General features: G+C 47.7%; 3 protein-coding genes across 4 annotated transcripts in view; 2 read left to right on the top strand and 1 right to left on the bottom strand.

The window, feature by feature from the left end:
• The first annotated feature begins 1,301 nt into the window (after window positions 1–1,301).
• Nrbp1 (nuclear receptor binding protein 1) lies at window positions 1,302–11,545 on the top strand. 2 transcript variants are annotated; one of them, XM_047523411.1, is made up of 19 exons: window positions 1,302–1,420; window positions 4,140–4,369; window positions 4,561–4,683; window positions 4,877–4,978; window positions 5,360–5,449; window positions 5,606–5,646; window positions 6,012–6,106; window positions 6,591–6,614; window positions 7,613–7,696; window positions 7,895–7,953; window positions 8,111–8,209; window positions 9,526–9,658; window positions 9,809–9,914; window positions 10,018–10,068; window positions 10,164–10,299; window positions 10,464–10,517; window positions 10,608–10,671; window positions 10,843–10,898; window positions 10,982–11,545. In XM_047523411.1, the coding sequence occupies exons 2-19, from the start codon at window positions 4,160–4,162 to the stop codon at window positions 11,084–11,086; spliced, it is 1,632 nt and encodes a 543-aa protein (XP_047379367.1). In that variant the 5' UTR covers window positions 1,302–1,420; window positions 4,140–4,159; the 3' UTR covers window positions 11,087–11,545. The 2 variants fall into 2 exon arrangements, with proteins under 2 accessions (XP_047379367.1, XP_047379368.1); XM_047523412.1 differs by lacking the exon at window positions 6,591–6,614 and having other exon boundaries at window positions 10,982–11,544.
• Window positions 11,546–11,689: 144 nt separating this feature from the next.
• On the top strand, window positions 11,690–13,222 carry Krtcap3 (keratinocyte associated protein 3). Its single transcript, XM_047523025.1, has 7 exons — window positions 11,690–11,763; window positions 11,875–12,059; window positions 12,135–12,194; window positions 12,339–12,545; window positions 12,645–12,779; window positions 12,885–12,997; window positions 13,121–13,222. The coding sequence occupies exons 1-6, from the start codon at window positions 11,736–11,738 to the stop codon at window positions 12,990–12,992; spliced, it is 723 nt and encodes a 240-aa protein (XP_047378981.1). The 5' UTR covers window positions 11,690–11,735; the 3' UTR covers window positions 12,993–12,997; window positions 13,121–13,222.
• Window positions 13,223–13,300: 78 nt separating this feature from the next.
• The window catches only part of Ift172 (intraflagellar transport 172), a 35,809-nt gene continuing 33,991 nt past the window's right edge, over window positions 13,301–15,118 (bottom strand). Inside the window, exons 43-48 of the mRNA XM_047523023.1 lie at window positions 14,978–15,073; window positions 14,724–14,783; window positions 14,545–14,643; window positions 13,936–14,089; window positions 13,641–13,732; window positions 13,301–13,449 (exon numbers count right to left, since the gene is read on the bottom strand). Of these exons, the coding sequence (XP_047378979.1) occupies window positions 13,360–13,449; window positions 13,641–13,732; window positions 13,936–14,089; window positions 14,545–14,643; window positions 14,724–14,783; window positions 14,978–15,073 (591 nt within the window). The 3' untranslated portion in view covers window positions 13,301–13,359. The remainder of the gene's footprint in view (window positions 13,450–13,640; window positions 13,733–13,935; window positions 14,090–14,544; window positions 14,644–14,723; window positions 14,784–14,977; window positions 15,074–15,118) is intronic.

Raw genomic sequence — 15,118 nt, 5'->3', positions numbered from 1 at the left:
TTCTTGAGTTGTTAATGCCCTTATTGATACAAATGACCACATGTCTGTTTTGTTTATAACATCGTGATTCCATTCTTTCTGGAAAAAATGCAAAAGAATAACTTTCATCATAATCATAAAAGGGAGTTTGAGTCCTCTCAAAGGTAAAAGAAGGGGGAAAGAGTTTTTAAAACAAATACTTCGAGGTTAAAAGATGAGAAATTGAGTTTCTACCAGATTTCCTTTCTCCCGATGAAGTAGGGTTGGAGAGTTTCTTTAAGGACGTGAAATTTAGTGATTATGACATTCCCGAGTTCGAATGATTGATTCATCCTCCTCCCTCCATGCTAATTTATAATGGCAGAACGAATTTCCATCCCTGAAGCTCTGCGTTTAGTTTTCACAGATCAATGGCTCACGCAGAATCTATCATCTTTTCATTCCATTTTCGCTCAGCTAATCTAAATTCTTTCTAAGCAGCTCTTCAAGGAAGGTTTTCATGAATGTTTGTTTGGGACTCTAGGTTTAGCTCTCCCCACCACCATCCGTATCGGCGATTGAAACTAGTGGCACTCTACCACTGAGCCATATCCCCAGCCCTTTTTGAGACAGGGTCTCGCTAAATGGCAAAGGTTGGCCTCGAATTTGCTGTCTTTCTGTCTCCGCCTCCCGAGTAGTTGGTATTACAGGCGTGGGCTACCACACCAGGCTACATTTACCAACTTAATTTTGTAAATACTGTAAGGCCTCTATTTTTTTTTTCTGCATTTGTCAACTATCATTAAATAATTTCAAAGATAACTTCAATGAGTTCATTCTTGTGAGGACCAAATCAGATAAGATCTGTGAGAACCTTTTGCCAAGTTTTGACAAAGTGTTACGCAGAGCGTTAACTATCAATTTTCAGCGTTGATTTTTTTTAAAAGCTTCCTGAAGAACTGATGTGCACTGTCTCGTCCCCAAATAGTGAAAGTGGGTGGGCTCTGCCCTCGAATGGAAGCTATGTCTTCCGATCCTTTTGTCTTTTCGTGAGATTAGAACTGTCATGGCGCCTTCAGGAGGAGGAAGAAGGCCTTCCCCTAGTCCAGCACAATCACTGAGGGCACCTGGACTGGGCGGAGGGGTGGACAGTGAGACAAGCTTCAGTTGGGACTGAAAACACCGAACCCTCGGCGAGGAATATGCGGGAGCGACACAAGGGGAGGAGACCGGACTGAAAACCATCCGGCAAGCGACCATCTGGGGCACCGCCCCCCACCGCCCTGTCCAATGGAAACCTGGCGGCGATGCGGCACCGCCCATCTGTTGGTCCGGACGCCGCGAGGGCGGGGCCCGCAGTTCGGTTGCGCTGCGGAGCGCAGCTGTGAGGGAGTCGCTGTGATCCTGGGCCGCGGAACCCGAGCTGGAGCTGAAGCGCAGACTGCGGGCGCGGAGTCGGGAGGTGAGCGCCCGGGGAATGAGGGCCGGGAGGGAGGGGCTCGCGAGAGGACCAAGGGATCGCCCCTGAGCCCCGGGACGGTGGGACCCGGCCGGCCGGTGCTGCAGGCGGCCCTGCTCACTCGGCAGCCAGGCTTGGCTGGGCCCAGCCCTCTTGAGCGAGAGCCGTCTCATCTCCACTGTCGCCACCCTCCGGCTCGCCTGCCCGCTCGGCCTCCCTGGTGTGGCGGCGGCAGCGGCCCGGAATTCTGCCGGCGCGGGTCGGCAGACCCCGGCGTTCGCTTGGAACTCGGCTGCGAGAGGCGGGGCTGGTGGCGTGGGCGGGCGCGGGGGCGGCGGTCGAGGCCCGGCGGCCTGCGGAAGGAAGCGCGGCGTCCCGGCCCGGCCTGCTCGCGGGGCGGCGCACTGAAGGCGCGGGGGCGTGGCCTGCGGCCTGACGGCGCCGCGGGGCTGGCCTTTGATGAGGTGGCCGCTGCGCGCTCCTCCGCCCGCCAGGCAGGGCTCCCGCCCCAGCAGCCGCGCGCTTCCTGACCCTGGCAGGGCGACCTGTTGGAGTGTGAAATTCTGAGGGCCAGCTTCCTCCCTCGAGCTTGCTTTATTTCCGACCGGACGGTTCTGCGGGCCTCAGAGGTTTTCTGCAGTCTGCTTAGGGTGAGGACCACCGGGGTCTGTGGCTGCGGGCGGCTGGAGAAGTTGACGTGCAGAGAGGGCTTGCAGTCTAGTAATGAAAGGCCCCAAGAACAACTTTGCAGGACGGCCGACGCTGAGCTGAAGTGAACCAGCCGAACGCCTCAGGGTGGCTGGAGGCGACCAGGAGATCCTTATGATCCACATATGATCTTACTGAGCTTCTTGACACCCTTGAAGCAGAACTCCCAGTGTTGTAAAGGTTTTTTGTTTTGTTTTGTTTTGTTTTTTAAATCAGTAGGTGGGGCACTGGAAGATCTCGGGCTCTGCCTTCATGTTCCTTACTGGAGCAAGACTAGGGAGGAGGGAGACAAGAACATTCCAGGGACATTTAACTCTTTGACTGATGAAGGTTTGGTTTCTCCTATGGTGAAACCCAAGTGGATTAGTTGTTTGTGCTCTGGGTTCAGAAATTTCTTCAGATCCCATTGGCTACAGCCTTTCTATATTAAAATTCCATTAGTATTTCCTATTTTAATCTAGCAATTTTACTTCATATAGACGCATTCAGTGAATATAGCTGCTTTGGGAAGTAACTGTATTGATACAGATGTTCTTATTTTTAAGGGGAAGAAGAAATAAAATCTCTAACCCAACTTTTCTGGTTGATTACTAAAACATGCAGATACTATAGTAACTTTCTAGGCTGACTGAGTTGAATCTTTCTACGATAGGAAAGGACCTAGAAATTAATATGAGGAAAGAATATCTTGTCAGATTTTTTTTTTCCTTAGTGCTTTTTTATTCCTTGATATTTACTAGAATGTCATCTAATAAAAGTCTCCTGACTTGGATTGAACATCCTTGTACCTTAGGGGAGAGATTGGCAGAAGTGGGTATCAGAGTTTTAAAAGATTAATGTTGATTGGAGACTTCTGGCATTCTGAAATGACTTTGAGGAGCAAATTTACTTTCCAGTGTATTACTTTAATACAGAACAATAACCCCTTAAGCCCACAGGTCCAACAGCCTTTGTTCTTAGAGGTGAAGAATAACATTCAGTGGTTATCCTGTGACTTTTTGCATGGGAAGATGACATTTAACTTTTTCTTCAAGTAGCCATGCCCCTGAAGAAATGTTATGCTGTATAACTTTTTTCTATAAAAGTTTCTTGAGTTTTTTGTACTCAAAAGAAATATCTATGTCAGATCCAGTGCCCCAGAGAATGGAAACTTCAGAACTTTTGAGCAGTGTGAATGAAATGAAAACTGGAAGCTTAAAGTCTTAGATCTGCCTTGATTTTGTGACTTCATAACTATGGACATCTCATTTATTTTGTTCACTGTTGTATCTAAAGCACCTGCCCAGTGTGTCATCCACACCAAGTGCTTACTAAACATTTGTTGAATGAATAAATTTTTAAAAATGTTGCTGGTCAAATACCCATTTGCCATACTCTCACATCATAGGGAAGGTCAGGTCGTCAGGGATTAAGTCACCTGGCCCAAGGTTGGTCTCACCATGGGCCAGCAGGTTTGTTCTGTGTATAGGAGGGTTTGGATAGTGAAAGCCAAGGTTAATTCCATCTGGGTAAATTAGCTGAGGGTTTTAAATAGATATGTTGGCTGAGGGTGGTACAGGTTTAGCCTTAGGGCTGGCTTAGTAGAGCATTTTGGAATCTGGAATCATTTGTTCTGAATAGTACCCCTGTGTCCTGGTTCTTGAGCACAGTGCAAACACGGGTACATGGGGATTCAAAGGGAAGTCTATTGGATGAGTATTTGCTAAGAAGGAATGGGGCACCTGATTCTGCTATTTTGAACCTTACTAAGGGGGTTATGCTGCCATAAATCTTGTGTTTATCACTCCTGAATGAGTCGTCATCAACTAAGATAGCTCCCTTTCTGCTGAGTAGAGTTAGAGTAGTTAATTTTTCAGTATTTAGATAGGAATAATTCTGGTTTGGGATTTGCAGGAGACAAGGGGAATTACGTGTTTTAGTTTTTTTTGAACCTGTGGATGAGATTATTAGGGTTATTTAATGTTTCTTGATCTATCTTGATCTTCTCTTTTTTGTCCTCACCCAATGAATGCAGGCCTGAGTGTTTGTTCCAGCATGTCGGAGGGGGAGTCGCAGACAGTACTCAGCAGTGGCTCAGATCCAAAAGTAGAATCCTCATCTTCAGCTCCTGGCCTGACATCAGTGTCACCTCCCGTGACTTCTACAACCTCAGCTGCTTCCCCAGAGGAAGAAGAAGAAAGTGAAGATGAATCTGAGATCTTGGAAGAGTCACCCTGTGGGCGCTGGCAGAAGAGGCGAGAAGAGGTAAGATGATGGTGTTACTCTTAGGACAGTAAAGTAAAAGTAAAATCCTATCTTCTAAGAGATAAGGACTGGTGGAGCAGTCTCAAAGGTGCAGACCAAACTTCAACAGGTTGGGGGTTAGGGGAGGATCATATGGAGTTTTAAAGTGGAGGTCAGGGAGTAACTTGAATTCTATTTGAATTGCTTCTCAGGTGAATCAGCGGAATGTACCAGGTATCGACAGTGCATACCTGGCCATGGATACAGAGGAGGGTGTGGAGGTTGTGTGGAATGAGGTACAGTTCTCTGAGCGAAAGAACTACAAACTGCAGGAGGTAGGTGATGGTGAAAGGATGCCACTGGATGGGCATTAGAATAGTGGTGCTAAAGAGGAATAGGTGTCAGGAAGCTGGTTATGAGGAGAGCATGTTGGGGTTAGATTATTTCTGGGCAGGAATGGGGAATGGCTTTTCAGGATTATTATAGTGATTTGTGAAATCTCTTATCCCACTGTCTCCCTTGCTCCAGGAAAAGGTCCGTGCTGTATTTGATAATCTGATTCAGTTGGAACATCTCAACATTGTTAAATTTCACAAGTATTGGGCTGACATTAAAGAGAACAAGGCCAGGGTAAGAATTTTTTCCTGGTATTTCCTGAGCTTATTACAAGAGACTAGCTACATTTATTGTTCTTTTTATGCTCAGAGATTAAAACTGGGTAGTTTTGAAACAACTGGAATCAACTACTGTGGTGGTGAAAGTAGGGCTTCAGCTGCCACCATGCCTTTTGTCTGGATATAGATAGAGCAAAAAATGAGTGAATATTTGCTTCCTTCATCCCATAGATTTTATTGCTGAGTAGTTTTCATGGTGCTATTCAGTCTAACCAAAGAAACAGTGCTAAGAACAAAAGGAGAAAAAGTTGCAAAAAAATTACAAATGTAATACATATTTCCAGGTAAGAGATCATTTCTACTGTAAGGCCTTATAGTGAATGCTTTTCCTCTCCAGGTCATTTTTATTACCGAATACATGTCATCTGGGAGTCTTAAGCAATTTCTGAAGAAGACCAAAAAGAACCACAAGACCATGAATGAAAAAGTATGAAGGGAGGGCCAAGTTTTAGGCTGGTTTGGGGTTTTTAAAAAATTGTATTAATTATAAATCTGATTATGGAGGTTATGGAAGGATGGAGAGACTGGTGGAAGGGTTAAGAGAGGGAATTATTGCTGACCTTTGAACCAAACTCTGTTCCAGGCTTGGAAACGCTGGTGCACACAAATTCTCTCTGCTCTAAGGTAAGTAATATCTGGTTAGTTTCTTTCCTATATTTCCTAATTTAGTTCCTCCAGATTGCAGGGCACTACTCTGCTGTTCTATTCTGCCTTTCCCCACTTTCTTTGAGTCTTATACTGTCCATATTAGGCCCCCTATGAGTCTTGTAAAGGGTTCCTTTTATTGCCTTAACTGCAACATTATCTCCTACCTCTTTCTCCTAGTGCTTATGTATCTATTTAAATCATCAAGCATAACGGAGATTCAGAGTGTGGGAATTATCTTTATGGTGACCAGCAGGAGACCTGGCCCTTGCTGCTCTTAACCCTTGGGTTCCCCCTGCCCTTAATTTCCCAGTGGTCCCTCTAACAGCCCAGTGCCCCCACAGCTACCTGCACTCCTGTGACCCCCCCATCATCCATGGGAACCTGACCTGTGACACCATCTTCATCCAGCACAACGGACTCATCAAGATTGGCTCTGGTGAGGGGAGGGAGAGGTTCTGGGCAGGGGAGCCTCGGGAATTTGGGAACTAGGGGGTAAGATGAAAAGCATGGGGGAGAACAAAATTCTGAGGTGTGGGCTAAAGATAAGAGATAGGATCTTATTAGAGGTAGTTCATAGGGAGCAGCCAATTAGTGGAGATGGGGTAGGGTATATTATTTTGAACATTTTTGGAGGGAGATTGGGGTTAATACAGAGATATTGATAGGAGCTTGGGGAAAGGCAAGAATTGGATGTGAGATCTGATATGAGCCCCTGGGGCCAGACCCAACCAGAGGAGGTTCCAGGCTGTGCCTGCTGTGAGTGCTTTCATTTGCTGTGTATCTGTGTGCAGTGTACAGCATTTCCGTGTGCTGTGTTCGTGTGTTTATGTGTCCATTTGTCTGGGGCTTGGCTGCTCCATCGCTCACAACTTTTCTCTGTTTTCCTCCCTCCCGCTTACGGGCTGCTCTGTTCCCAACAGTCTTTCATAGGATTTTTGCTAATGGTGAGAGCTCCCTCTGCCCCACTTGGGGCTCTGTTTGTGCTCCCTCTGCTCCCTCTGCGGCTGCCCAGTGCATGCAGTCGTGGGAGCAAGGCCTGGTCCCCTATTTCCCCTGCCTAATTTTGCCTGCTTAGCTTCTGCCCTGCCAGCCCTCTACCTGCCTGCCCCTCTATAACCTGCTTGTTTCCTGTGGATTCTGCCTGGCTGGCCACTTACTCCTAGATTCATTTCCCCCTCATCATCAGGCTGGTTCCCCAAATCATGCTGTGCTCCCAGATTCTTTGTGACTTGTAATCATTGTTATGATTGGAGTGAGTCCAAATCGGGCCTGGCCCTGGTTCCTCCAGCAGCCCTGTGGTAGGCAGTGTCGAGAAATAAAGAGAGTAGAACAGAGGTCTAAAAAGTTTTGGTGGACTCAAAATAAAACTGATGCAAGGGTTTTGGTTTAATTCTGAGCTATTCTCGAGTTTCTGGCAAACGTGGGTAAGAAGGAGGCTAGTTCTTCACTTACATTTAATGCTTCTTTATCATTTTTATTTAAGTTCCTAAATTTGCCAATCCTCCCAGATTAGGAAGGGCTGCCTGTGGTTTTACTTTAAATTCCAGGGTGGATGAGAAAGAAAACCGAACATTTTTGTGGGAATGAGGGATTAAATAAATTTGGGACTAGGGAAAGGTGAATAGGTCACAAGTGCAAATTTTCCCTTAGACATGTTTCTTCTTGACCAGCCCAAAGGTAGTGTCTGTTATGTAATTTAAAGCCTTTGTTGCTTCTGAGTTTGGGACCTTAGATGAGAAACAGTGGGCTTGAAAAAGAGGGAGGTAGGTGGAAACCATGTGTGTGGTCTGTAGTTCAGGGTGGGAAAGGAGATAGGTTTGTGTCTGCTAAGAATTAGAAAGGAGACTTCAGGAAAAATTTGGCTTTTGGGGGCCTCTCTGTCTGGAGTGAGACTGTGCTTTGTTGATGGTGGTCAGATTATGGGTATCTTCCATACTCCCAGTGGCTCCTGACACTATCAACAATCATGTGAAGACTTGTCGGGAAGAGCAGAAGAATCTACACTTCTTTGCACCGGAGTATGGAGGTGAGGCATTCTGGCTTCTCTACCCTGTCCTCGTGCCCTGGTTTTGCACTTTATAACCTGAGGTACAGTGGTAATACAATGAAAACTTAGTCTTCTTTTACTAGCATACAAAAGTATTTCTCTCTTTTGTTTAAAAGGCATATCGGCTACCCCTTGTCTCCAGTTCTCTGTTTCACTAAGTCCTTTCTGTTTTCCTAGAAGTCACTAATGTTACAACAGCAGTGGACATCTATTCCTTTGGCATGTGTGCACTGGAGGTGAGGAACTGAAGAAGGGAGGGGGGGAAAAAGAAAGGGTGACATTTGAAGACAAAAGGGGGAAATGGAGGACAAAGAAGGTACTGGTCTTGGAGTGATTGTGGGAGCACTGGTTTCTTAGGTCTCTCCTTTTCCTTTGGGTTCCTCCTTACTACAGATGGCAGTGCTGGAGATTCAGGGCAATGGAGAGTCTTCATATGTGCCACAAGAAGCCATCAGCAGTGCCATCCAGCTTTTAGAAGACTCTTTACAGAGGGTAAGGCTCTTCAGGATTGCTCCCTTCTTAACTGACTTTCAAATGTCTTCAGATTTTTCTTTATCTAGACTCTCTTCTAAGAGCAAGAAAATATAAAGCAGAAAAAGAAAGAAAAATTTAAAATTTCCCTAAGAGGTGTCTACCTTGTTTTTGTATACATACATACAGGTTCGACTTTAAGATGGGTAATTTTGGGATTAAAAATTGCATGTTAATTGAAGTGTGTCTAAATGGAAATAAACTAATTTGATGGTTAATGTAGGCAATTGCTAAATACTCTTAGACAACCATCTTGACATTTTAAAGCCAAATAATCAGTTCAAATTAATCAAATCTGTCATTTGGGATTTCCTACTTATAGTTTAACTAGAGAAGTTTCCTGGAAATAATGATCTATTGAAAGGACCTAAGAATTATGAATCGGTAGATAGACTGATTACAGTAAGTAGAGACTGGACAAGACTAGTCTGTAACCCATTGGAGAAGTATAATGGGGAACAGGAGAGAAAAGAAGAAAAACTAGTACAAGTCTTGAGGACAGTATGAAGTAAGTTTCTAGTTGACATTGTGGTAAAAATCAGGTATGTGACCTTGTTGGCCTTTCATGACTGAAGTAAGAAAGCAGGTTAATTGTCATGGGACCTCCAGGAGGTAAAAAATTATTAGATGGTAAAGAAAGCATGGGAAATCCAGTGGAATCAGTGATTGTGGTGGACAAAGCAAATTGTGATACTAGGCTTGGGAAATAAAGTGAATATTTCCACAAGGGTAAGGTTTGGGAAGGGTGAAACTAAATTTATTGAGGATTGGAGAAGAAAGGTAGGCAGTAAGTGGGCTAAAAATGCAGAAATAGTCTGGGTGCTGTGGCACTGCCACATGCCTGTAGTCCTAGTGGCTTGGGAGGCAGAGGCAGGATCGCGAGTTCAGAACTGGCCTCAGCAACAGTGAAGCACAACGCAACTCAGTGAGACTGTCTCTAAATGAAATATAAAATAGGGCTGGGGATATGGCTCAGAGGTTGAGTGCCCCTGAGTTCAATCCCCAGTACCAAAAAGAAAAAAGAGAATACTAAGTTTGAAAAATATTTAAAAAGGTGTGGTTGGAGAGTAGAAAAATAATTAAAACCAGAAAGACAGTGAATGATATCTTTGATATATTTTCAAACCCCTTTTAAGTACTTTTATCAGTGTTTCCTCAACAAGTGCTTAGCATCTAGTGTGTGCAAAGCCTTGTGCTCAGTGTAATGAGAGCTATAAAGATGAACACAGTGGGGTGCTTGTCAGGTGCCTGCTCCAATTTTTGTTCTCTTTTCTTAGGAGTTTATTCAGAAGTGCCTGCAGTCTGAGCCTGCACGCAGACCAACAGCCAGAGAACTTCTCTTCCACCCAGCACTATTTGAAGTGCCCTCACTCAAACTCCTTGCTGCCCATTGCATTGTGGGTCACCAACGTGAGTCCCTTTGACCCTACTAGAAATTTTCTTCCAACTATCACTGGCATGCTCTCTTTCTTCTAATATTTTCAAAGGAAGTCTTTACCCCTGTGCTTTTATTCCTTCTGTGACACTATTTATAACATTGTGCTTCATCATGCCCTATAGACATGATCCCAGAGAATGCTCTGGAGGAAATCACCAAAAACATGGATACCAGTGCCGTACTGGCTGAAATCCCTGCAGGTCCAGGAAGAGAAGCAGTTCAGACTTTGTGAGTAACCAACTGAAAGGGTCTAAAAGAGACAAATTGGTCACTACCACTCTGAGGCTCTGTAAACTGCCCATTCTTCCATTATCTTTTTCTTCTTCTTCAGGTACTCCCAATCACCTGCTCTGGAATTAGACAAATTCCTTGAAGATGTCAGGTAAGGGAAGAGTGAGTCAGGCTTCCTTGAGGAAGCAGTGGCAGGTGTCCTAAGGCATTCCAGAGCCCATGTGACCTGTCTCTACCTCCTTGCAGGAATGGGATCTACCCTCTGACAGCCTTTGGTCTGCCTCGGCCCCAGCAACCACAGCAGGAGGAGGTGACATCACCTGTTGTTCCCCCCTCTGTCAAGACTCCAACACCTGAGCCAGCCGAGGTGGAAACTCGCAAGGTGGGAGCTATGTAGGTGTGAATGTGTCAGTGGTTGTTGGGGAAGGGACAGCTAAAAAATAAGCCTTACCTTTTAGAGAAAAGAATGCATTTCTGTCCTATGGCCTATAAAAGTTTCCAGGGTGTGACTGATCTCTATTCCAGTAATTGTCTGTCCTGTCCTAGGTGGTGCTGATGCAGTGCAACATTGAGTCAGTGGAAGAGGGAGTCAAACACCACGTAAGGCTCAGGGCCAGGCCTGCACAGGACTGGGTGGCCAGAGGGTGAGGGAAGAGGAACCTTATTTTTTTTGACTGTCTTATTCTTTAGTTAACACTTCTGCTGAAGCTGGAGGACAAACTGAACCGGCACCTGAGCTGTGACCTAATGCCAAGTGAGTCTTTCCTTTCGCTTGGAGGGCCTATGAGCCTTAACTTTGAGGTTGGGGAAAGTGACAAGGCAGTAAAATATTGCTCCCACAGAATGACTGTCTTAGCCCCTAAAATTTGAAGAGCTCCATGTCCCTCCCTCCCAGACTGTACTCAACCCTCCTTTGCTCTGTCAGATGAGAATATCCCGGAGCTGGCAGCTGAGCTGGTGCAGCTGGGCTTCATTAGTGAGGTAAGTTCCTGCCTGCCTTCCTTCCCTGGCTGCCTCCCTGCCTTCTCCTCTCTCAGCCCATCTCACTGAACTCCTCTTCCTAGGCTGACCAGAGCCGACTGACTTCCCTGCTCGAGGAGACCCTGAACAAGTTCAATTTTGCGAGGAACAGCACCCTCAACTCAGCCGCTGTCACCGTCTCCTCTTAGAGCTCACTCTCGGGCCAGGCCCCTATTTGAGCTGTAGCTGTCCCTGGATGTGCTGCAGCCCTCCTGCCCCTCCCCCCAATCAGTATTACCCTGTGAAGCCCCTTCACTCCTTTATCATTCAGGAGGGCTTTGAGGGCTCCCTGGTTCTGAGCATCGTGCTCCCCTCCCCCTCTCTTCCTCCCCTCTGCACTTTGTTTACTTGTTTTGCACAGACGTGGGCCTGGGCCTTCTCAGCAGCCGCCTTCTAGCTGGGGGCCAGTAGCTGACCTGGCGGCTCCGCCCAGCCTGTGTGGACAGGAGGCCCATGGGCACTGGGGGAGCCGAGTTCTACAATCCCGCTGGGGCGGATGGGCGGGAGAGAAAGGTGGTGCTGCAGTGGTGGCCCTGGGGGGCCATTCGATTCGCCTCAGTTGCTGCTGTAATAAAGTCTACTTTTTGCTAAAACTGTGTGTGTTTGCGCCTCCCGGGACAGCGCAACAGATCAAAGCCCCGGCGGGCGGGTCTCAGGTGGAGAGGGCGGGGACCAGGTAGAGCTTCCTTGGGCCTAGAGGCTGGGCCTCAGGTAGGGGGCGGGGCGGGGCTCTAAGTCTGGGGGCGGGGCCGGGGCCAGGTCCAGGTAGAGCCGCAGGGCGGCAGCGCGGCCCACAGGATGAAGTGCTACCGCCTCTGCGCGTTTGGTAACTTCCGCCCCTTCCCTGCGACCCCTTAGCCTGTCCTACAGGTGGTAGCTGGCCCTACTTGCCGCCGGCCCCTCTGGTTCAGGTCGGCCCTTCCACCCTGCTTTACAGATGCCGCCCACGGGCCCCGGCGGCTGATGCGCGTGGGCCTAGCGCTGATCCTGGTGGGCCACGTGAACCTGCTGCTGGGGGCCGTGCTGCATGGCACCGTCCTGCGGCACGTAGCCAACCCCCGTGGTGCTGTCACACCGGAGTACACTACCGCCAATGTCATCTCCGTGGGCTCAGGGCTACTGGTGAGGGCCTTAGGCGGGGAAGGCGGGGTGTACGTGCAGAGAGCCAGTGGGCCAAAGGTTTGGTATCTTCCACAGAGCGTTTCCGTGGGACTTGTGGCTCTGCTGGCATCCAAGAACCTTCTTCGTTCACCACTGGTGAGAGGGGACTTCTGGAGCTTGAGGGGTGAGGCGGAGGGACTGACTTTTTCAATGTGAAGGAGCCTCAAATAGAAAACCTTTCTAGTTATTTGCAGACTTAGCTAGGCCTAAGCTGCTCACTTTAATCTTCTGCTCTACCAGCACTGGGCTCTGCTGGCCCTGGCTCTAGTGAACATGCTCTTGTCTGCCGCCTGCTTCATGGGTCTCCTCCTTGCTGTGTCACTCACTGTGGCCAATGGTGGTCGCCGCCTTATTGCTGACTGCCATCCAGGATTGCTGGATCCTTCCATCCCACTGGACCAGGGGTCTGGACACACTGACTGCCCCTTTGATCCCACAAGAATCTATGTGAGTGTTTTCTTGCCATTCAAAGCCTTGGTCCTGCTCTTTTAATTTCCCTATTGGCTGCTCCTGTCACTTAGCCCCTACCCTTACTTTTGCTTTTAGGATACAGCCTTGGCTCTCTGGATCCCTTCTCTGTTCATGTCTGGCGCTGAGGCTGCTCTATCTGGTTACTGTTGTATGGCGGCATTCACGCTACGTGGAATTGGGCCCTGCAGGAAGGAAGGGTTTGAGAGGCAGGTAAGGAAGAAAAACCAGAAGGTTCATTCAACACAGCCAGTCTGTGTTGCAAAGGAGCTGATGTATCATTCGGGGCCATGGTACTAACTCCACCCTCTCCTGCAGCTAGAGGAAATGACAGAGCTTGAACCTCCTAAATGTAAACAGCAGGAAAATGTGCAGCTACTAGATCAACATCAGGAACTTCAGGAGTCACAGAAAACCTGGGTTTAGGACAGGTAAAGGGCCCTAAGAGTGGGAGCCTGGGTTAGGGAAGGGACATGGAAGTGGTCTTGGGACCAGGGCTGTTTCTTTGCTGTGCTGCTCCCCTCTCTGACCTGGATTGGTTCTTCCTTTATCAGGCAGGTGATGTTCCAAGGCTCAGTCCACAAGTGTTTTCCACTAAACAAGGGGCCCTGACACCAAGATGATATAATTATAATAAAAGAATTTCTCTTTTTTTCTACTTGATTATAATTCCTTTTAAGGGGAAAGGGCACTGTGCTGGTGTTGGGGGTGACTGATCAAAGAATACAGTGATATCAATATCTTATAGAACTTTAATGAAGGAGAGGCCCAAACTCTTCTTCAGCTCTACCAATCACTGAAAGGAAAAGCTGGTGCTGGGGAGCCCTCCACACCACTGACTGATGAATTTCAGCACATCCTGGCACGCTGGGCTGTGGGAAGTCTGTGAGCAAAGGGAAGAACATGACAGAAACTCATTAGAGCTGGTGCAGAGGATGTCAGCTTCATCTCAGTGTCCTGGGGAGCAGATGCAGAGTCTGCATCTGCCTTCTGAAGGAATCCCACCCAGCCTTCCCCAGTCCCACCAGCAATGCTGTTCTCTCTGCCCTCTTCATTCAAGTTTCCTTCTCTAACCTTGATAGCCATAAGAAACTTATTCCAGTTGTCCTTGTTAGCGGCTTTCCCTGGACGCTTAAATTCAATTTTGTTCCTCAGAATGGGGTAACCTGTAGAAGAGGAGAAAAAGAAGAACTGGAGTTTGGGAGAGATTGAGGGGGACAGAAATGAAGAGCAGCCTGGGGATAAGGAGGGCTATCATCTTGTCTTAGGTGCCCTTTACTAAATTAAAGTGAAATAAAGTTTCTTGATCCTTCTGTTTCCCCCTCCTTTCTACCTGCCATAGGATAAGGGGCCCTGTGGGGTTTTATACCTGTAATGAGGCAGGGAAGTGCCCGAACTCCAGTGCTTGCTGCCACTAGGGAAGCCTCATAGGCACCACGTTCATCCCGAGGCAGAACCTGCTCCAGCCGCTGGTCCATTGAGACTGTGAGCACCCAGTCTCGAACCTCTTCTCTCTGGGCTTCCTGGGAAGGACAAAGGGAGCAACAGCTTCACACAGGGCAGGACAAGTGGCATAGGGGATAGGGTTTCCTACACCCTCATCCTGTATACCAGCTTTTCAGCCATGGGTCCTTCTATTTGCAATTTCCCTGAAGTAACAGTGCTGCTGGGGTCTCGAACCCTGGTCTCGAGCATGGGAGGCAGGCACTCTATGTGATGGGCTATAACGCCAGCACATGGGTCCTTCTAAAGTTGGCAACCCAAAGCTGTCCTCCTTTCTTCTTCTATATCCCCATTCCTTTTTTATTTTTATTTTGAGACAGGGTCTTGCTAAGTTGCCCAGGCTGGGACTTGCAATCCTCCTGCCTCAGTTTTCCGAGTCGCTGGGATTACAGGTGTGCATTCCACTGTGTCTATCCTCCCTTCTTACTGTACTCCTTTGTTGAGAACTTCCCATTCTCCAACCTTGCACCCTTACCGGTACATGCTGCTTGGCTGGAAGTGGCACCTCAAATGGAATGTCTGTATCTTGAAAATCAGAGTGGTCAAGGGCATCCAGAGTCCCTTCTTCAATTGCCTACGGCAAAGTGGACAACCATGACGTAAGTACAGCTTGTCACAGGCAAAGCCTCCCAACCTCTGGGCATGATTCCTTACATCGGTAAGATCCAAAAAGCGGTTGAGGAAGATGAAGGCCATGTTCTCCCAGCCAACTGCCTATGGCAAAGAAAAATTGCAAAAGGGAGTGAGCAAGCTGAGCTTGGATGCAACTGGATGCAGGGAGAACACTGCGGGCGGATATAGGAGAACTATATCTGTCCCACACTCAGCTTTGCTCGAGGGTTATTCTCTATCTTCCGACTTTTGATTTTCTTATCTCTTCAGCCCCACCCTTTCTTGTCCCAGCTCACCTGGGCAGCAGTGCCTGCTTCATAGAAGGCCTTGTCTGCAGGGAGTAGCTGAGTGTGACGCAAGAGTGAAACAGAAAGCCTAGCAGCCACAGTTTCCTAGAGATTAAAGGCAAAGTGGCTGAGTTACCAGATGAATGATTC

Source organism: Sciurus carolinensis, chromosome 13, assembly GCF_902686445.1.
Source record: "Sciurus carolinensis chromosome 13, mSciCar1.2, whole genome shotgun sequence".
Lineage (NCBI taxonomy): Eukaryota > Metazoa > Chordata > Mammalia > Rodentia > Sciuridae > Sciurus > Sciurus carolinensis.
This window is presented reverse-complemented; position numbering and strand designations above follow the sequence as displayed.